The sequence below is a fragment of the Barbus barbus genome (genome assembly GCF_936440315.1).
Source record: "Barbus barbus genome assembly, chromosome: 28".
NCBI lineage: Eukaryota > Metazoa > Chordata > Actinopteri > Cypriniformes > Cyprinidae > Barbus > Barbus barbus.
The window spans coordinates 17,367,166-17,389,086 of NC_136756.1; the positions used below are offsets into that span (position 1 = coordinate 17,367,166).

General features: G+C 36.1%; 2 protein-coding genes across 2 annotated transcripts; both read right to left on the reverse strand.

Moving 5' to 3' along the window:
* Positions 1–916: 916 nt before the first annotated feature.
* slc26a6.2 (solute carrier family 26 member 6, tandem duplicate 2) lies at positions 917–10,931 on the reverse strand (the record flags this gene model as incomplete). Its single annotated transcript, XM_079383340.1, has 19 exons — positions 917–2,064; positions 2,216–2,334; positions 2,716–2,770; positions 2,857–3,066; positions 3,164–3,301; positions 3,488–3,580; positions 4,496–4,565; positions 4,924–5,030; positions 5,215–5,310; positions 5,763–5,840; positions 5,988–6,101; positions 7,815–7,962; positions 8,107–8,189; positions 8,405–8,557; positions 8,771–8,935; positions 9,013–9,188; positions 9,922–10,032; positions 10,160–10,299; positions 10,783–10,931. The coding sequence occupies 19 exons, from the start codon at positions 10,929–10,931 to the stop codon at positions 2,041–2,043; spliced, it is 2,229 nt and encodes a 742-aa protein (XP_079239466.1). The 3' UTR covers positions 917–2,040.
* Positions 10,932–11,954: 1,023 nt separating this feature from the next.
* Positions 11,955–17,956, reverse strand: slc26a6.1 (solute carrier family 26 member 6, tandem duplicate 1). The gene is made up of 18 exons (XM_079382119.1): positions 17,829–17,956; positions 17,588–17,727; positions 17,118–17,228; positions 16,450–16,598; positions 16,202–16,366; positions 15,984–16,130; positions 15,680–15,762; positions 15,417–15,564; positions 14,965–15,078; positions 14,317–14,394; positions 14,133–14,228; positions 13,918–14,024; positions 13,736–13,805; positions 13,270–13,359; positions 13,057–13,197; positions 12,803–12,857; positions 12,519–12,628; positions 11,955–12,423 (listed from the first exon to the last, which is right to left on the reverse strand). The coding sequence occupies exons 2-18, from the start codon at positions 17,601–17,603 to the stop codon at positions 12,394–12,396; spliced, it is 1,710 nt and encodes a 569-aa protein (XP_079238245.1). The 5' UTR covers positions 17,604–17,727; positions 17,829–17,956; the 3' UTR covers positions 11,955–12,393.
* Positions 17,957–21,921: the final 3,965 nt, after the last annotated feature.

Genomic DNA, 21,921 nt, shown 5'->3' on the forward strand with positions numbered 1-21,921 from the left:
CAACTCTATAAATACTATCTACCCACATATTTAAGAAAATAAAGAAATTAAATAAAATTAACACATGCATATAACAACAACATTTCAATAATAAACATATCAATGAAAAAATTAAATAAAAAGCTACTACTATCCCTTGCCGGTGTCCCTGCCCGGTGGAGTCGCACGGTAGAGTCGATGGTCTTTACACTCTTTGGTCTTCACACTAAGAGGGCTTCACACGACGACTGCCGCGACCGCTGCCGCGGTATAATAACGAGCTGATTTGCCTTTTTATGAGAAAACTTGGCTTGATTTTCTCACAAATGCGTGCAGGCCGATTTTCTCACAAATGCGTGCAGGCCGATTTTCTCACAAATGCGTGTAGGCTGATTTTCTCACAAATGCGTGTAGGCTGTAGGCTGATTTTCTCACACGTACAATTGAGCAACTTTCTTTTCCAAAAACAGCAGATGGCGCTGTTGGTAAATTTACGCTAGTCTCCCGAGACCATATAATTTACCGTTTAGATGTTTTCACAAAGTGACTTCGAAGCGAAGTTTCTTTTATAAATTAAACTTTTTTTATTTGAAAGAGCATGTCTAAACTTTGTTCATATACTTTGCTTTGTAGGTAAGCTTACTTATAATTGGTTTAATATACCCTTATTAGAAGTGATTAATGCAATTTTCCGTCAGGCACAATTGCCATAAAATTTATCTGACAAGCTTCATGTAACACTCTCCTCTGCCCACCTTAAAAAACTCAGACCAATATAAATTATTGTTACATGTCAACAAGTGTTGAAGCAACAAAGCAAGATAAGTTATTGTGATTTTCTTTAAAAATGTAAAGAGATATGAACCTTATTTGGCCCGTTTTACCTGGTAGCCCATTTTAGCTGACTTCACCCTACAGGAAAACAGCACCCATCAAATGAAAAAGAACTAGTTCATTTATTTTTAAACATCACAAAGATGCTTAGCACTTCAGATTGAACATAAACAAAGAGCAATATGAGAATTGCAAAACTGTTTTTCGGGGTTGAATATTTTCACAGATAACCGGTAATCTATCATGGCAGATAATTTGCTAACAATTCCATCACATGAATAAGAAAATGACTGTTTATTTAACTTAGAATGATTCTAAATACACAAGCATATAAAGTTAACTAACAGCATACATAGCTTATACATAGTAAAATACATAAACTGATATTTATTTTTTAATGGTACAGTACCATTCAAAAGTTTGGGGTCGCAAAGATTTTTTTCATGTTTTTCAAAGTCTCTTATGTTTGCCAATTGCATTTTTTAATGAAAAATACAGTAATATTGTGAAACATTACATTTGGAAATAACTGTTTCCATTTCCCCCCCCCAAATTAATTCCAATTAATTTATTAATGTTATGCAAAGCTGAATTCTCTTCACCATTACTCCAGTCTTCAGTGTCACATAATCCTTTAAGAATCATTCTAATATGGCGATTTGATGCTAAAAAAACATATTAATGTTGAAAAAGTTGTGCAGCTTAATATTTTGTAGAAACCATGATACATATTTTTAAGAGTCTTTGAAGAATAGAAATTTCAAAACAACAGCTTCTATTTGACAGAAATCTTTTGTAACATTTTAATTGCCTTTACTGACCCTTTTGATCAATTAAATACTGACCCCAAACTTTTGAACAGTATTGTACATTGCTAAAATGGGAACTTTCCAGGAGTCTGATTATATTGTGAAAACTGAGTTTACATTCATGTGTAATATTAATTTATGTACCTGGAACTCTACAGTGCCACAACCTGGAATAACTTGTTTCTTAGATGTTTCACAGTTAAGTGGAAAAAAAAAAAAAATAATAGATTTACAGTTTACTTTTCTTGCACAATAACATTCCATGGCAGATCCACTTTTAGATATTTCACATTCAAAAGAGTCTCTTTTTATTATTTAAACAAACAAAAATTATTCATCTAAACACCTCGCTATCTTATTCTTCCCTGTAATGAAATACACAATAAATAACAACCTGTATCACGTTTGGTGTTTGGATTCACAAATGTGTTCCCTGCATAATCTGTAAAAGTAGAAAGGCAAGAAATAAGGTTTATTCAGTCATGTTTGTTTCGAAATACTGTATTTGCCACCAACGCTCAACACATGTCTAATTAAGATTAGGAAACCTCTGATATGCGTGTATGTGTATATGAGATAAGAATGTGCTGTACCTCCTCACTGTTTCCTTGTTGACAGTAAAGAACGGCATCATGTACCGATGAGAAGAGAATCGATTTAGTTACTTTCTCATTGAAGAAATCGCCCTTCTCCATACTCTCTACAACACTTCCTGAAAAAGAGAGAGATTACAAATAATGAAGACAAACGGGTCTGTCTTGACTGCATGCGCAAATGGATGTCCAAATGTCAGCTAGACAACAAAAGGAACACGCGACATGGGAGATTACACTTAAAAATAAAGGATTTTAAAAATAAAGGATTGGCATTGATGGTTCCATGAAGAACCTTTAACATCCATGCAACCTTTCCATTACACTCCATTCTTTATCGTGGAAAAAGTTTCTTTAGATCGTTAAAATGTTTTTCACATGAAGAAATAAAGGTTCTTTTAAGAACTGTTCATAGAGAGATTCTTTAGGGAACCCAGAATGGTTCTTCAATAGAATCACTGCAAAAACACCCTTGTGAAACTACTGGTTTGGTCACTTACTCTGGCAGCCACATAAGTACACCTGTACACCAGCCTCTCCATAATCTTTATAGATCTGCCATTAAACAAAGGGTTTTAACAAGTTTAAAACATGTTACACATTTAATAAGTAGCTAATGTACAGTACGGATTGTGTCTCACATTGCGTAGTGTCTTCACACCAACTGTATCCAGGAAGTTGACAGGGCTCAGGTCAAGAATGATTGCCCGTGGCAGCGGGGTATCAGTGTCAGGCCCCACCTCCACAGCAGCCACATCCTTTGGATCTTTGACTGACAAATTGTGCACATCCCCATTTGTCTCTGCTTCTTCCCCACTTTCATCAGTGTCTGAAAACTGTTGTTCCTCCCCCTGGTTAAAATCAGAGACCGCTGACTCAGTCAGAAAACACAAACACTTATTTTCTCACTTATTTACATGCGCATACACAGTGTCTTCAAACGCAAACCTTAGCAGCTTTAACAGCTTCTTTAGATCTTTTCTTGGCTTCTTTCTTTGCTTTCTTTGCAGCTTTCTTTTCTTTTCTGAGTCTCTTTGCTTCCAGTTTTTTCTTGTGGGAGAGAAGTTTAGCCACGTCTACCCCAGTCTGCACACAAACATTTATTTTTACTGCATGAATGCCCTGACCTGTGCACGTGTTGTATGAAGCTTGTTTGGGCTATGTTTGGGTTAATTGCGTGTTGTGAGCAGTATTTTGGAATTGCTCTATGTAGATGTGTGTGTATAAATATGCTTGCGAGTATATGTGTGTATGGTGTTTGTGTGTGTCTACCTTCTCATAGAGTGCATCAATGTACATTTCAGCATTGGCAAAGTACAATGTTGCAGATGAACGGAAAATCATTATACCAGGAATCTCCTTCACCTGTAAATGTGTAAAAAAAAAAATGCTGAGAAATTATACTCAAAATAACCACAAAAAAAAAAGTCAAATCAAAATAAAGAATTTCCAAATATGTTTTTCAAAATAATTGCACAAATTTTATAAAGTAATATTCGCAATTAGTTCTCTCAGTGCTCAAATTATCAAAGTTTAATAATGAAATGCAAAAACAAATGAACCAAATGTAATGTGTTTTGACTGAGGCTCTAGAAGACAAATCCTGAAAATAGTAACCAAACTTCAAATTTATCAGAGGAAAGCTGTGAATAGTTGTTTATTAACTGAATGTTCATCATTTAAGTCATTTTTATACATCATGAACATGGTCATTACTAAAATATTTTGTTAAAGCTCAAAGATTGTATTGTGGCCAATTATATTTTTCACTGAAATCTAAAAAAGGCCTAGATTCAATACACTAGTTTCACCAGCACTACAACAAACTACTACTTTTTGCCTGATCACCCGCACACTTATTAGATACTTCATAAATACCATTTACAACTATAGGTCTCGCTTACAGCACAATTACACACTCAGTAAATGAAACTACAACACCCACTCATTCAAACCAACTCTGGAACTGTAAAACAAATAGTAACCAACACAATAACACCAAAACATGCAAAGCTACGTGACACTGATTCATCAGATTATCTAAGTTTGCATGAAGGTGTTTCTAGAAGAATGCTATAATTCAGGTTTTTAACCATGAGAGAGGATTTTTCAAAAGAAATTTAAAGATGAATTATGCATTCAATCCAATTTACTAATTTGACCTGGTCAATTGTGTAACACCTATGATGTGCAAAATATAACTAGACCAACAAAACTAAAGAATCATTTAAGTACAGTGAACATAGTTGCATAAATCGCTATAATGGTGGTCATGGTCACCTGATTGTAGTCCTCTACTGGTTTGTAGATGTCAGTGCCAGGAACCTGGCCAAGAATAGAGTATTTTGGTCTGTTGTAAAGAGAAAAAACAGGTAGAGAAGAAGAAAGGACTCAACACACGGAGGGACAGATGGTGAATTCTTATGCAAACTGTTTATGATGCTGTCAAGAACAGGAATTTTAGCCGCTAAGCCAATGGTACATATGGCCAATCTAAGTGAGCTCAGATCTGACATTCATCAGCAGTGTGAAGTTAAACAGGAGACCGCATGCAGAACCAGTTTTACATTCTCATTGAAGTATGTAAGCGGTGCACATGTATGTGGTTATCATTTAGGGCTCAAGACTATTGAAAAACATGCATGTGCCACAGTTTAATGTGCATTTGTGGAATATTTAGCCTTGTGTACGTGGTTTCTGTCACTCACAGCTGAGTTCTGAAGACGACAGTGAGGATAGAGAAGGCAATAGATGCAGCAAGTCCCATGTCAGGATTAAACAACACTGTCAAGATCATAGTCATCACCCACACTACCTAAACACACAAACAACAGAGAGAATAACAGCTAAACTGTGTATTCAGATCTTTCCTTTATACCTTTTTCCCGTCACTCTCTTCACTCCCCTCATTCTCAGTCATATTTTGTTTGTGTCTATTTTTAATGTGTTGCATAAGCTTTGCTTTCTCATGAAACCCCCTCCTCCTCGTTCTCTCTCACCATATCCACTTTGTTGGTCCTCCAGAGAGAGCAGATGTCTCCAAACTGCTTCATCATGCCATGCAGGTTTACATAGATTATAGCAGCCAGCACAGCCTAAAGAAACCAGCGTACACATGTACAATATATTTCTATTTATGTCTGTATAAATAGACACATTATCATATTCATGAATTAAAGGGATAGTTCACCAAAAAATTTACCCACGCTCATATTGTTCCGAAACTATCTTGTGTTTGTTTCATATGTTGAACATAAAAGAAGATATTTTGAAGAATGCTGATAAACAAACAGTTGATGGTCCCCATTGACTTCCATAGTATTTCTTTCCCTACTATGGAAGCCAATGTGGACCGAAAACTGGTTTGGTTCATCAAAATCTCTTATTTTGTGTTCAACATAAGACAGAAACTTCTACAGGTTTGGAATGACATGATGGCGAGTAAATGATGACAACATTTTCACTTTTGGGTGACCTACTCCTTTAAGCACAGATACTTTTGAATATTAATGCCAGGCCCACACGAGGGCTGATTCAAGGTACTAACCTTTGGCAGCTCCTCAAATAGTGCGCCAATCTTTAACAAGATCACCAGAATAACCACAGCAGAAATCGCTCCAGCCACCTGAGAGAATGACAGAGACAGGTTTCAGTTTGAACTATCACCCAAAGAACAGTCATCTAAAGAACTCACCATTCATCTCTCCAGAACTGGCTAGTCAAAGATATATGAAGTTATGTATGTCAGATTGCAGGTTGCTGAAGTTCTCACCTGTGACTTCCCCCCTGTGCTGACCTGCACCATGCTGCGAGACATAGAGCAGCTGATAGCAAAACAATTGAATAAGCCTCCAATTGAGTTAGACAGACCCAACGCTATGAGCTCCTGATCCAGAGAACAGACAATAAGAGAAAAACACAAGATGTTTTGATTTGAACATTTTTGATTTGGATCAATGACTTTCAGCAAAAAACATAAACTGCCAGTTTTTCATATGTGCCTCGGTGGAAAAATTGTGTTTAACAGGCTTAAATGTATAAATTTAAATTCCAAGAAAATATTGTAAACCTTTAACCATATTTTAAATGCAGATTTACTATGCAGTTTGTTTTATATTGACACTAAACTTGTCATTAAAAGTGAAAAATAAATAATATATTAGCCATTACTCCAGTCTTCTGTCACATTATCCTTTAGAAATCATTCTAACATGGTACATTTGTGCTGCTTAATATTTTTTTGGAAAACATGATTTTTTCAGGATTCTTTGATGAATATAAAGAATGCCATTCATTTGAAATTATTTTTGTAACAGTGTAACAATACACAGTCTTTACTGGAATTAAGAGATCATGTGTAAACAGGACCTTTTCGAAGATAAGAAGTGAATTACCGGTATCTCTGTATGAATGCAGAACAAGATTAACGGTACAAGTTCAGGACTTGCTGACATAAGATATCTACTCTGGGCCAAACATAACATACTGACGCAGATGATGCATTTACTCTGTGTTGTTTACGGATGTCGAAGAATAGTCTAAATACATCTAATACAATGGGTGTTTCTCAAACGGAAATCTGCATCCTACATAGGCTGCATATCTCGGCTGCCATGTCATCAAATGTCACTGAAAGCCGTCTCAATCGGAAGGATCCTTGGAAGGCAGTCATACCCTGCGTCCCAATGTGCATACCATCCACCCTATCTGCCCTAAATAGTATTGAAAATTACTAATATCACACAGAATTTAGGATGGATAGTGTGCACATGGGACGCAGGCTTCGTTTCGCGTCCTGCATGGGATGTATCCTCCGCGACCTTCCATCACCCACAATCCTTTCCATTTCATGAAAATAAACTGACGAAAAACGAGTAAGTAAGTTACTGAGCTTGTCTGAATTTATTATGAAACCTAAGACAAAAATAATGTTAATATTATTTAAGCAATGGTTAAATTTATTTAAGTCTATTATTACTATACATTATTTAAGCAATGCATACAGCGCGGGACATGACAGATTTTCTGGTACGCAAAACAAGTACTTTAAAGGAATTCCCTAGCTTATTACTGTTACCATGGCAACCAACAACAGCACAGCCTAACCCTCCGCACATTTATATATTTTGTTATTTTGAAAAAGGTTCAGTTCAGTCAATCTTCTTTACCCCGTTTTAACATGTATTTCTATGGAGACTGTCGGGATAGCAGCGGCGGCACATAATCTCTGGTTCTGATTGGTCAGATCGCCTGTCAATCAAGATCTTTGCGAACGGCCAATTGTTTGACAAAAAAAAAATAAATAAATGAAAACCTCAACAAAAATATTGACCATGTATACCTCTCCATGTTTACAAAGACACCACCGGGAGGCACAGCCATTTAGAGGTCGTTTCTGGTTAATGATGTCACAGAATTTACGGTATTTTGAAACTGATGTGTGAATGGTGCTTTATGTGTGAAAGGGGCTAGAACTGTCACTGTTGATCAATTTAATGTGTGCATACAAATATATATGTATATACATACATACATACATACATATACATACACACATTTAATAAAAAATTATCTTCTACAGGCATTTTAAGTCTATTACCTGGTTACTGTCGACTTTGTAGGCATATTTGAGGGCGAAAATTCTACCCAGTGAGATAGCAATACCATAACCAACAACAGCCAGTGCAAAAGCATCACCGACCATCGAACCCAACAGTGAGACAGCGGGCGCCACAGGAGCCTGCAGACTAAAATGTCAAGAAGAGATGCAGAGTATTTGAGCTTGAAGACGTACTATGATGCTGTGGTTTTGTTTTATAGCTGTAACCATTTTATACACATAGTATGTTGAACAGTTGTATTTGTGTTGCATATTTGTGTGTCGGACTCACCCTGATGGGATTTTTCCAACCACTTCAACACCATATTCAGTCTTCAAATCCATCTGCCACGACACAACAGTAGCGATAATAATCTATATACACAAACAAGATGAAAGCTTTAGGAAGCAATATGTTATGTTACCTCAGAAAGAGTAAGCAAAATTGATGACATTTTTGATAGAATAAAAAATATATAATAACATTTTATTGTAAATAAAAAAAAAAAATGTAATATAAATAAGTCTATGTATGTCCACAGTTAGCTAAGTGTGTGTGTATGTGTGATTCACTGTATGAAGTAACTCACAGTGATCAGCTCAACAGGAATCGGAATAGGGATTTTGCGTGCCGCCAAGGCACTAAGTTCCTTTGCAGCAACCAGACCTACGATGGTTACAATGCTAACTACCAGAGTACCAATATTAGTCTGTCCAAGCAATGCACAAACCTCTATGACTGTCTGGAGAGAGAAAGAAAAACAAATAAATAAATAGAGGAAACAGTATTAAATAATCTGTAGTTTGCTGAGTGCAAGTCATAATCCCAACCGCTAGGGGGCACTAAACCCAAATTACATATAGGTGTGTTTATTTGTCCTTGTCTGTGGGCTTTTGCATACCAATTATGGATAGTCCTCAATTAAGTATTTGGGAATGTGTATATTCATACTCACATATATAAGAGACAAAGGTCCACTATACCGCTGTGGATTGATGCCAAAGGAATATTTGAGCTGGGAGACGACAACGTGAATGGCCGCTGCTGTTGTATAAGCTCTCACCAATGGCTCTGAGAGATACGTTACCACAAAACCAAACCGAACCAAGCCGAGGAGCAACTACACACACAGACACCAAACAAACACTTAGTCACATACACAACTTTAAAGCCACATACACTTACAACTGAGACTACCTGGAAAATGCCAGATAAGAAAGTCACAGTGGCCGCGATCTTGACCCTCTCTGCATCACGGCTGACAATGTCCAAGGTGGTGCTGTTGGTGTCATTGCCTGGTATCAAGAAGTCTGAGTCTGGAGCCAAACGCTCGGTCACGCTGCCAATCATAACACTCATAACTGCATATGTACCTGTAGACAGAGAGATTAGAAAATAGGACTATTTTTTGCTACAGTATGTTTGTAGGGGCCAAATGTCTATGGGGATTTAATTTGATAGTTTACTCAAAAATGAAAAATAATTTTTTCAAAATGAAAAACATTTTCAAAATGAAAATTTAGTTTTTCTAATTATTTTCTCACTTGTCCTGTAACAACAAGGTGAGTTGTGAGAAAAGGTTGTCAATCACTCAAAAAAGCTTCATACAAGCATCATAACAGTAGTCCATACAACTATACTGATCTATATTTCAAGTCATAAAATAGCTTCATTTGCAAAAAGACTGAAATGTATGTCATTATTTGCCCACCCAACAGCTCTAAAATCAAGTATGGCTCCTAAAGCACTGGTTTGAAGCATCCATATGGCATTAAACTTGCACCATAAGTGCCATATTTGATTCAAATGGAAAGTCCACCGAAAATAAAAATCCTGTCATCATTTACTCACTCGCATGTCATTCCATATGCATTTTTTTTAAATATATAGCTCAAAAGTCATGAGACTATTTTTATGGTGCTTTTTGGAGCATAAACTGCTGTTGTATAGAAAAGATTGATGTGAATATATATATTTTTTGTGTTCCAAGGAAACAGCATACAGATTTAGAATGAAATGAGGGTGAGTAAATGATGACAGAATTGTCATTTTTAGTGAACTATGCCTTTAGGAAAAATAGAAATCAAAAAAGGTGTCTGTACTTACCCACAGAAATGTGTTTAGATGTTCCAAATATAAAGTAGATGAGAATGGGGTAGAAGGAGGAATACAGACCAAAAACAGGAGGGACCGCAGCCAGCAAAGCATATGCCATACCTAGACACACAAAACATACTGCATGTTACATGCTTGTGTTTGTTTGTGTTTATGTTGAGTCTTAAGTAAAAAATGTGCTTTGGTAATAATACAGGTGTGGGATGTGTGTACAAAATGTGTGTTGGACCTTGCGGCAGGTGCATGATTCCCACACTGATTCCTGATATTAGATCTCCAATAGCGTTTTCTCGAAATGGGTATCGTGGCAGCCAAGCCAGGAGAGGAACAAATGATAGGAAACAGCTCTTGAACCTTGGGCCTGTACACCTGATGAACAAAGAAAAAGAGAATATTATGAAACAAGATAACTGCCTTAATTAATGCTACATTTTTTTATAAAGACTGGAGACTTCTCTGAGATATTGTTGCATCCACTAAAGCACAAGATGCTATTTGGATTTTTCTCAATTCATGCTGATCATTAGGTTTGACACAAAATTGTGGCGTTCATGTTGTTAAGTTCAAGATAATTGGGGTATGTTTTACAAGAAAGTTCTGTTTCATTATTCCTACTTAAAATTTCCCATTTAGTATTATTTGCCATTTCTTTGTAATAATTAGTCAAATTTACAAGCCAAAAACAAGTTAAATTTGTTTCTTAGTAATACCAACATTACTGCTTCAATTAAAGCAAAATGAGGGCAAACAAAATACTGAGATTTTTTTTCAATTAACTCTTCTATGATGCTATGAACTCTTCTAAAAGTTCTCACACAGTGAATATATTCAAATCAAATAAAGGCCACACACCTGACAGCATCTCTGAATTTTTCTTTTGCTGAAATTTTAAAATCCGATTTCTCAGCAACTTGGTCAACACCGAGCTCATCCAGTACATCTCTCTGAACGTGATATGGCACCCTTTTCCTGAGATCTTTGTCTTTCGTCTCTTCTTCCATTTTGAATCCTCTCTCTATCTTAAATGTGATCCTTCAAATTTTTCTTCTCACATCCACTGTTCAGATCACATCCAGTGCATAGATCCCAAGATGTATGTCCTCACAATGAAAAATCAATCTTTAATGTCCATGCAAACAGAACAATTCTGAAGGATGTTCTCTAGTGATTTTAAGTGAGAGATCCACAGGTCTGCTGCTCGTACAGTGAAGCTCTTGATAGCAATGGATTGATTAACGTCCCTGGACCTTCTCTTCTATCACAGTTTGTGTTAATGTGTATCCTGCCCTTTCTGATACCCGTCTGATCCATTCACACACTCACTGATAGAATTCTAATGTGTCCATATGGGGAGCAAAGTCCCAAAAAGAGAGAAAGAGAGGAGGGGTGGGGGTTCTACAGAGTCAGTGTTGGAAACTTAAACACTAGAGACCTACACCATCTTATCTCGGCCTGATTAGATAGAAAACATGTTCATTCTGCAAAACCATGTGCTTTTGTGTGAGTGAATTGTAAACAGTAGATCTTTGAAATCACATCTCTGTTATAAGAGGCATTTGTTTTGATCCATTGAAGCAGAGACATCTTCAACTGAGAATACAGAGACTTGTATATGAAATTGCAATTATGTCATGTAATTATGGCTGTTTGTACCATTTTATTTAACCACAATTACCAAAAATGCTTGTTTCTGTAGAGTTAGTCTGTCATTATGATCAGCTTTATAAAATAGAGGCTTATAGTATGTCTTCAGGAAACGTGTGAGGGAAATGAGCTTATTAAATATTAATGTGGCCTCTCCCCAACACCTGCCCAGAGAACAAAGTCTCTTCTAATAACATTTATGGTTCAATTCACTGGGGGTACAAGAACATGTCAGCAATGCACACGTGTGGACTTCATGTATACTAACTGAATTGTACTGAGCTTGTGCAGATATAATTGTGATTCTGTTAAATTCTATGTTGTTTGTGTTGACCACGTGTTAATAATTATTTTCCATACATGTTTCTATGTTGTTATTTGTACATATTTTATTTTACAATATCACCAAATTGGTCTGTAACATGAAATATATGTTAATAATCGAGGAGATTTCATATGCACAGACATGCATTACAATGTTTTGAAGACACTTTATATTTGAGCATTTTTTTTAACTATTTCAAACATCCATCTAATCTAAAAGTAGAATAATTATGAAAATTTAGATTTTTAAATTTTGAACAAATTAACAAGCAAGTAAATAAAAAAGCTAAATACAGAGCTAAAGCCAATCACCTTAAATCCAGATAAATGCACATAGTTGCTCCAAAACATTAAATCAAAATCCGAAGTTCTTGTATTCCTTTTCCAATCTTTCTACAAGTGTCACTTCTAAAGCTCAGTAGTGACTGATTCTTTGAGGTTTGCAGGTTTGTGTATTTGCTGAGCTCATCGTTCAGGAAGGAAGGTCATTAAAGGTCACAGCTCTGTAACATCTGTGCCTGTGTTCTGTAAATAGATGCATAATCAGAACAGAAAAGGCTATTGAATTGCAGTGAACTCAACATCACACAAAGCACAAAGCAAAAATAGCACACACACACCTGTAGCCCCTGGCAGTGCAGGATTGCATGATGAACTGAAGGAAAAAATGAAGAAAGAGACAGAAAATCTGGAACAAAACCATGATTCTTCATCTGAGATAGTAAACCATCTAGAGACAAACACAGAAAAAAAATCCTGTAAATAAATGAATGCATTTAATGTATTAAATACCAGTTCTTGAGGATGAACTCTCTTTTTAAATGTCACGTTACATATTAATATAAAACGCCGCAGATCATGACACTATATTTGAGGCTGTGGCTGTATGTGTGAGAAGCATAACCTGGACATGAAGCACAGAAAAACAAGGTCTGCGTGTTCTCAAAATCCTGAAGCACCTGTGACCCAGAGAGAGTGGTAAGACACGCATGTTTGCATTTAAACACAATTACAGTGACAAGCAGAATTTAAACAGAGATTTATTGGTTAGGAGTTAATGAGAATCAGAAACAGGTAATCTATTTCTGTACGTCCCTGGTAAAATATCAACACTTCTACGTGTGGGTACAAGTGTTACGTGTGTTCTGTGCCACTGACTGATTTGAATGAGCCTATGGCCACTGAGTCCATGAAGGTGACTCCACTGAGCTCCAGAATAACGCAGTGCTGTGCGCTTTGAGCCCCCTGCTGGTCTGGAGGTCTTACTTCAGGATTCTCATTAATGCCATTTCCAATTGTCTGCATATACAAAAAGAATAATTAAATTTTACTCAATGAATGGAAAGCAAAGAGCTAAAATATAGGATGTACCTGTCTGAGTGATGTGAACACCTGGTCTGCATTGGCGTAGTAAAGTGGATTACAACAGGAAAACACAGTCACTCCAGGGATGTGGTGTGCCTGATCCAACAAACTCAGGAATTTATATTTATAGTATATATGTACTAGAAACACATGTACTATCTATGTAAAATTAATAAATAATATGATTAATACAATTATATATAAAATATATAATTGTTACATATAATTGATATTGATTAATATATTAATAAATTAAGCTTCGCCATCACAGGAATAAATTACATTTCAAAATATATTAAAATAGACAACAGTTATTTTAAAATTATCATCATATTTCACAATAACTGTATTTTTGATCAAATAAATGCAGCCTTGGTGAGCATAAGAAACTTTGGTTAAGCTGCGGAACTGTTTAAGATGATTAACCACATAGTTTAGGCTGGTTTCTAGCTGGATTGTGTGTAAATATTACCTTTGAGTATTTCTCCAGATCCCTGTAACAGTCTGTGCCAGAAATATGGCCAAGAACAGCAGTTCTGGGCCTGAGACATTTAGAAAGAGGAAGAATAAGTGTTAGTATGAGAAAGATGAAAAATCGAAAGAGAAATAGATAGAGACGCTGTAGATAAATATCAGACAATGCAGATGACTCACTGCTGTGTCCTGAAGACGATGGTAAACAGAGAAAAAACAATTGCAATGCCAAGCCCCAGGTCCAGATTAAACACCAGGGCACTGAGCAGTGTCACTACCCACACTACCTGCAGTCTCAGTGGGAAACACACACAGGAAACACCCTGGATGAGTGGCCTACATGGAACTGGATTTTAGGTCAGTTGTGTTAGGATGAATGGACTGGTTGCCCTTACCAGGTCCAAGCGGTCTGTATTCCAAAGTTTAGGCACATCTTTGACTTGTGCAAAAACCCCTTGGAGATTCACTAAAATAATGACAGCCAAAACTGTCTGAAACACACAAATGCACTTTATAAAACCACCTTATTATGCTATATCCATATAAAATATACTTTGTTATTGAAGATGGTATAGGGACCTTTGGTAGCTGCTGAAAAAGGGGGCCAAACTTTAACAAGATTAGAAGAATTATCAGAGCAGACACCAGAGAAGAAACCTGAGAGAAAGACAGAGGTCATGTTCATAGAGTAAAAAAACTGCAGTGCTTACACACCGAAACATACATTATTTTGAAAAATAAGTTTCTTTTGTGTATATGGTTTACATTTTTTCAGTTTGCTTTAGCACTTTTATGATATGAATGACAAAGATATTAATGACCTTTGCCTTAATAATAGAGTCACATGTGGCATGTTCTTACAGGGCAATTAAGTTTCATTAACCATAAAAGCTGATTTATTTGAAATAATTAATACAAATAGTGTGTATATATATATATATATATATATATATATATATATATATATATATATATATCATAGGCTGTTTTGAATATCAGTATATACATGTACATGAAAATATTCTAGTTAAATGTCTTTTCTTCTTGTGGCCACTGCCTGAATATCAGTGTCTGAATAACTGTTTTCTGAGAAAACATTCGCTGTAATCCTCCCAGGTTATGTGATTCACATGTAAACAGGGAGTGAATTGTTATGCATGTACCACATGTTGTGCATGTACATGTAACTGTAACATGAGATTAACAAAAAATAGCAGGTGTTCACACCTGAGTTTGCCCGCCTGTACTCTCCTGTACTGTGCTGCGAGATATGGATCCGCTCACTGGAAAGCACTGGAACAACCCACCGATGGAGTTACACAGACCCATAGCCAACAGCTCCTACAAGAAAGAGAGCCCATTTATGTTCAGATTAGTAATCTCAAATGATTAATCGTGATTAATTGCATCCAAAATAAAAGTTTTTGTTTACATAATATGTGTGTGTGTACTGTGTAGATTTATTATGTATATATAAATACAAACACATGAATGTATATATTTAAGAAAAATATGTTGTTGTACATAATAAATATACACAGTACACATACATACATTACGTAAATAAAAACTTTTATTTTAGATCAATCGTTTGACAGCACTAGATCAGATGAAGGGAATGCTGCAAAATGGGTATTTATTGAGAACATATTGTTAAAGTTACAGAAATGGCTAGTTATCTGGTTGCTGTGAAAGGGGTACCCATGTTTATGAGCAAACATCATGCCCAAGGAAGCTTGGAAACCATAGCCCACCACTGCCAATGCAAGAGCTGTCAATAACAACTCCTGTGAGACAGAAAACGATGGAAGGGAGGGAGGTGAGAGACTTGGAGGTAAACAAAGAGAGAGAAAATGGGACAAAAGGAAAGAGAAAATTAGTTTTAGCACCTAAATACTTGATGCTAATTGGTTTTGTAAAGAAAATCCAACACTCTGCTGACCCGGTTGGTATGGGTCCAACAATCTGTATTCCATACTGACCGGACAGGTCAAACTGCACTGACGACACAGTGGCAAAGACAATCTACGAACATGAAGAATTATTACTGTTGCACAGAAATATCTTCAAAAACTGAAACCATGCTTTATAAATCAGCTAACACAACAGGCAAAACTAAACTAAATTACATTTTTAAACTACAAAACAAAAATTAAAATTGCTTAAAGAAATTAAATAAAAACACCACAAATGTTAGTTTTTGACCAGCCTGTATTAAATGTATTAATGTGAAAACCTTTGCGCACCAGTACCAACTCCCATGGAATAGGAAATCGAGTGCTCCAGCGTGAATTCACCATCTTTCCACCAACAAGCATCACCAGGGAGACAAGGGACACTACCAGTGTCGCCAGTAACACTCTCCTGATTCCAGTCACAATGTTTGAAAACATCTGGTGGACACAGATATGTACATTTAACATCTGAGATGAACACAGAGATAAAACACAGTGCTTATTCTCACCCAGAACACAGCAAAGATGCCACTGTGTCTGACTATGGAGATGCCCATCAGTAAAGGCAGCTGGTGAACAGTCACATGGACAGCAGCTGCCATAGTGTATCCACTGACCAACGGCTGAGACAACCACCGACACACCCCTCCACAACGCAGCACATACAGCACAATCTATAGGGAGAGAGATTTATACACACACACACACACACACACACACACACACAAGTACAGAATTAAACTTGTGTGTGTATTACCTGTATCAGTCCACACAGAATGGTCAACTGAGCTGCAAAGGCAACTCTAGCACTTTCAGCCTCAATCTCATCACTTTCTGCTCCGCTGCCTGCCAAGACAACATCACCAGCCACCGTACCGACCATGATAGAAAGGACAGAAAAAGTACCTGTGGGTCAGATTGAACTGAATGTCAAATCAAATAAAGACAAATCCATTATCATATATTAAATAATGTTTAATTTATGTTTTAAGTTTTTTATAGTATTATATATTTTATACTGTCTATTTTTCTAGAAAGTACAGATATAGATAGACATAAATAGAAAGTATTCTATTTCTTTCTACTTTTATACATTCTATTTATATTTAAATTCTTTATTATTACATTTTTACTTGTTTTACATTTTATTTTAATATGTTTATAGTTTGCTATTTCATATATTTTTATTGTATATCTTTTAGACTTGATTTTGTCATTTTATTTAATCTTTTTAATTATTTTATATTTAATTACTTTTTATTTATTGTTATTATATATTTTGTTTTATTTTCACTCAAACAACAGTTCACCTGATTTTTTTTCATTATTTACATAAACCCATATATTAATATATTTCTTGCAAAGCATTGTGTGAGTGCGCAATGTATATATACCTGCAGAGAGAGAGTTTGTGTGTGTACTTACCCACAGAGATGTGTCTGGATGTTCCAAACATGAAGTAGATGAGAACAGGATAGAAGGATGAATACAGACCAAACACTGGAGGAACTGCAGCCAACAAAGCATTAGCCATCCCTATGGGAAGCAAAAAGTCAGAAAATTAGTAATTTGTGTGCAGAAGAGTGTGTGTTCTGTACAATAGAATTAGTCATTACATCCACTTTATCTGTCTGGTTTGAATCACAGTGCATTGTGAAGAAAATAAGATAATACAGATCTGTAGGTGTCCAAGATGAGAAACAGGATGATGAAAATCATAACCGACCCCTCATATCACAGACACTTCAAGTGTCTACTCTCTCAGAGAACCCTAAAAATCTATTTCGATCGATGTTGACACCTGCATCAACATAAATTCTTTATACTTTATAATACAGTTGTATATAGCAGTTTGTAGCTCAAATAACACAGAAGAGTGTGTGCAAGTCTTCAACCTTGTGGCAGATGCATGATTCCCACACTGATTCCTGATATCAAATCTCCAATAGCATTTTTCCTGAGCGAGTACTGTGGCAGCCATGACAAGAGAGGTGCAATAGACAGGAAGCAGCTCTTCAGCCTTGGACCTGAACACCTGAAGCACAACAACAACAGAGAAATATGGGGGTCAGCATGTATATTTAGCATGGACAGTGATTATTTTACAATGCTTCTTAAATAAGCTCCCACACTCACCAGCGCTCCTCCTTCAGCTTTTCCCAAATTGTACGATGTGCCTTCCACCTGCACTGTCCCAGGATATCTATCTGTGTTTCATTCAAACCATAAACGGGATTGGGATTGAAATTCTCACTCTCTGAACATCTTTGATTGTCCATCTGTAATAAAAAAAAAAAAAAAAAAAATGGAGAAAATGTGGCTAAAACAGGAACAAGTGTATGATATGATTATGTTTCCCAAATGTGAGGTTGTTGTGTAGCTAATTTTCTCACATTAGCTAATCCAATTAAACTGGACATTTATAATTGAATAGAGACAAATTCGTTATTCACTTTTCCTCCTACAGGCTACTAAAGGGTTATTTATTGTCTCAGATGTTCGCCAACAACATTTATCGTCGAATCAGTGAAGGAAGTCTGTCATTGCTCTGACCAAAGGTTAGAAGATTTTATCTACCACTCCTGAGAACAGAGATCATATTACACAACATCACATGAGTGACGGCTTGTACCGACCAGACCTGTGTCTGTTTTTACTGTAGCACTTTAATAATGTTCTCCAGATAATGATAATGCAATTATGCGACTTTCTTGTAGGAGGCAATGTTGTTTTATCCAATGAGAAGATACGCTGCTTTATAACAAATAATACTAGAAACTGACCTTTGACCCTATATAGTTCAAGCTGAAGTTATAGAAGACATACATCAGTCTATATGGAATGTTTTATTTATATATTTATCTGTACACGAATAGAACTCAACACATGCAGATGATAAAACACCACAATGCATTTTCCACTATTTTTGAAGCCACATTTAAATATAAAGGACATAAATTTTCTAACACACAGTAGTACACAGGTTAAAAAGTATACCAATTACAACATTTGGTAGGAATGCACTAAATAAAGCAAGCAAAACATCTGATAAAGACTAAAGGATTCAGTTTCTTAACTGTGAAAAGACATCAGCAGCCAAAACTGATAGCACATCAACGCTTATCTGCTTCTGTCAGCACTCATTGATAGGAGCACACGTGAGGACAGGTGACTGCACAGGTGAGTGTGCAATAAAACTGGAAATAAGCTTATCATCAATTAGTTATCTTACCTTGTGTAGAGAATTCACCAAAATTTGTTACGTGCGTCCAGAGGAAACCACTTCACTATCCCTGTGCACATGACATAAATAGCTCAACAAAACCGCAGGCAACCCGTGGGACGTTTCTCAGGTGAATTTCTCTCCTTAAATATTTCCATTGCTTTCTGTTGTTTAAAAGGTCAGATTTATAATGTTACCTCATATATAATTCATCACAAATGCTGTCTCCATCCTACATAATAAACACTATGGTTTTTCTCTCCAACTCTGTGTTCCACTGGTTTATATAAGTGTCAAAAGTGCTTAAGATCAGAAGGCAAAAAAGGTTGGCCAATATCACACCCACACACACTCTAAATATACATTTAACAGCCTTAAAAAAGTAACAAACACAAGTTGGGGAATTTCCATTACTTCATTGGTCAGTATATATATAGAAAGTTTTTATAACAATGTAAAATGTACATTATATATATATATATATATATATATATATGTTTTTACATTTTACATAATTACAAAAATGTGCAATTTGTTAAAAAAAAAAAAAGTATCACGGTTTGCACAAAAATATTAAGCACAACTGTTTTCTACACTTATAACAAAAGCTGCTTGAGGGCCAAATCAGCATATTAGAATGATTTCTGAAGGATCATGTGGCACTGAAGACTGAAGTAATGATGTTGAATATTCAGCTTTGCAATCACAGGAATAAAGTACATTTTAAAATCTCTCTCTCTATACATATCTATCTATCTATCATTAATAAAGCAAAAATAAAATTAAGCATATACATGAAACACTGATGTGAAGCCATAGACAATCTTTGATGTACATGTGCTTACATTGTTTTTCCACATGATGCATTTCTGCCCTAGATATGAACTCACAGTACCATGTTTTCCTCAGTACTGAAACTGCCTCAGCAACACAGTGAGATCTCTGAGGCGCTCTGCTCTGCTCCGTGCTGACTGGTGAACTGGCAGCTCAAAAAACGAAAATGTGAAACTACGAGAAAAGCTAAGATTTGTGACTTGCCTCAGAGGGGGTAAACGGGGAGGTCTAGGGGGGTGTCTTGGTGGGAGCGGCTTGCGTTTTACCCTGGCACTTTGGCCATTCTCAGTTCCAGTCTTTGTGATTTGAGGAGGGGGTGGTGGGGGTGGAGGATCTGGTGCTGTGATTGGCTTCGAGTGGGCAAGAGGAAGGGGTGAAACTGGAGGGGGAAAACTGGTAAAGGAGGACTCAGAGTGGGAGGAGCCTTCCCAGGGGGTCATGCTGTCAGGGGCCACAGATGAGATGGGAGGATGGCCACGTTTCCTCGTTTCGGCCTGAGGAGTGGAAAGAGAGGACCTCGCTAAAAACAGAAGAGATGAAAAATATAAGAATCTGAATTGTTTTGAAGCCTGTTTCTGCTATTGATTGAAAAAAACTTTAATTCCCGTTAAAATTAAAGTTTTTTTTTTTTACTACATATCTAAACTGTGTCTATTTCTCGTAATTGCAATGCGACTTCATATTTTATTTCCGTAACTGGAACTTTATATCATATAATATATTATAATTTATATCTTATAATTCTTATAAACTATTTCTTATAATTGTGACTTTATCTCTAACAACTATATCTTTATTTTTTTATTTGAGATTTTATTTCTCATAATTGCAGCTATTAGATAAAGATACAACAAAATTATTCTATATCTTGTATTTGCAAATATTTATCACAATTGCAACTTTCTTGGATTTCTTGGAAAACAGGATCTCATAAATTTCTAAATCCTCCAGTAATTAACTTTATCTCACACATGTTCAGTACCCATTATTCTCTCACCTAACAAGTCACATTACAAAGATGAATGTTTGGACAATAGCAGTTCATTAATTTAACACCTCCTAAATTTCTATTGTCTATTGATGAGCTCAGGTAACATTGAGTAAACAGGAGGAACAAAGATCAATGTAAACACACAGTTTATATGTCACACATCACATTACTTCACATATAATGAGCCCTTAAGTCTGGTTTATGAAAACATCTGATTTCCAGTTAAATCAGCTAATATCTGACAACAACTTGTCATATAACAATGCACTATTGATTCCATATAGACCACTATAAAAGCACCTGCAGATTTATTTCTTGATGAACCAATCAGAGGGAGCCTATCCTTCGATATCACTGCATCGTCCTGTATAGTGAAACCACACACATAATTGTGACTGTTTAAACAATATATTCTATACTCATGTATATTCACTTGCATATTCAATCCATTTACTGTAGGTAATTTTTGCGGAACAGCCATACCTTATTCTCAGCCTCTTTTTTCTTTTGTTTTTGAGGCATCTTAGGGTTCTTCTTTCCAGATTCATCCTCTTTAAGGGCTTCCCTGAATCGTGACATCTTTTTTCCCCACACACACTGCCTCCTTTCAAACAAAATGACACATCAGCCTCACAACAAACAAATTCACACTTTTACTATTGTGGAAAAGTTTTTTTATACTCACATTAATTTTTCATCCTCTTCTTTTCACATTCTGTCTCCTCTTTACATCACATAATAAGATTTAAAAAAGAATGTATTCTCTCATTCCTTTCTTTCACATTCTGCAAACCTTAATGGGGCATTTATATCAGTCTCTCCTTCACATGCTCTTCCTTTCCTCTCTCATGTTCATTCGTTCAGCTGTGGATTAAAGGGGTTGGCCATCGAGCCACTGATGATGATGAACAAAAGGGAATTGGAGAAGGGGGTGAAATATTTATACTTAGGTTGCACAGCCAAAGCCCCCCAACACACTGTGTACCCTCTCTCTCTCTCTCACTCACCCACCCACATACACCTGCTGGACTCTAGCCCAGGAAAACACTGATACATTATACGCTCATGACTATCTCAAGCCATGAGCCACTCGCACACATGCACGCATAAATAGCTGCAAAAAATTATACACACACATATATATATATATATATTATATAGTGTATTGAAGTTTACATCTA

Excerpts from the sequence above, each read along its gene's own strand:
- slc26a6.1 (XM_079382119.1), bottom strand. Across the intron at positions 15,565-15,679 it reads GTTGGACCCATACCAACCGG|TCTCTCACCTCCCTCCCTTC; the intron begins GTCAGCAGAGTG and ends TTTACCTCCAAG. Across the intron at positions 12,858-13,056 it reads CCATAGGCTCATTCAAATCA|GTGCTTCAGGATTTTGAGAA; the intron begins GTCAGTGGCACA and ends TCTGGGTCACAG.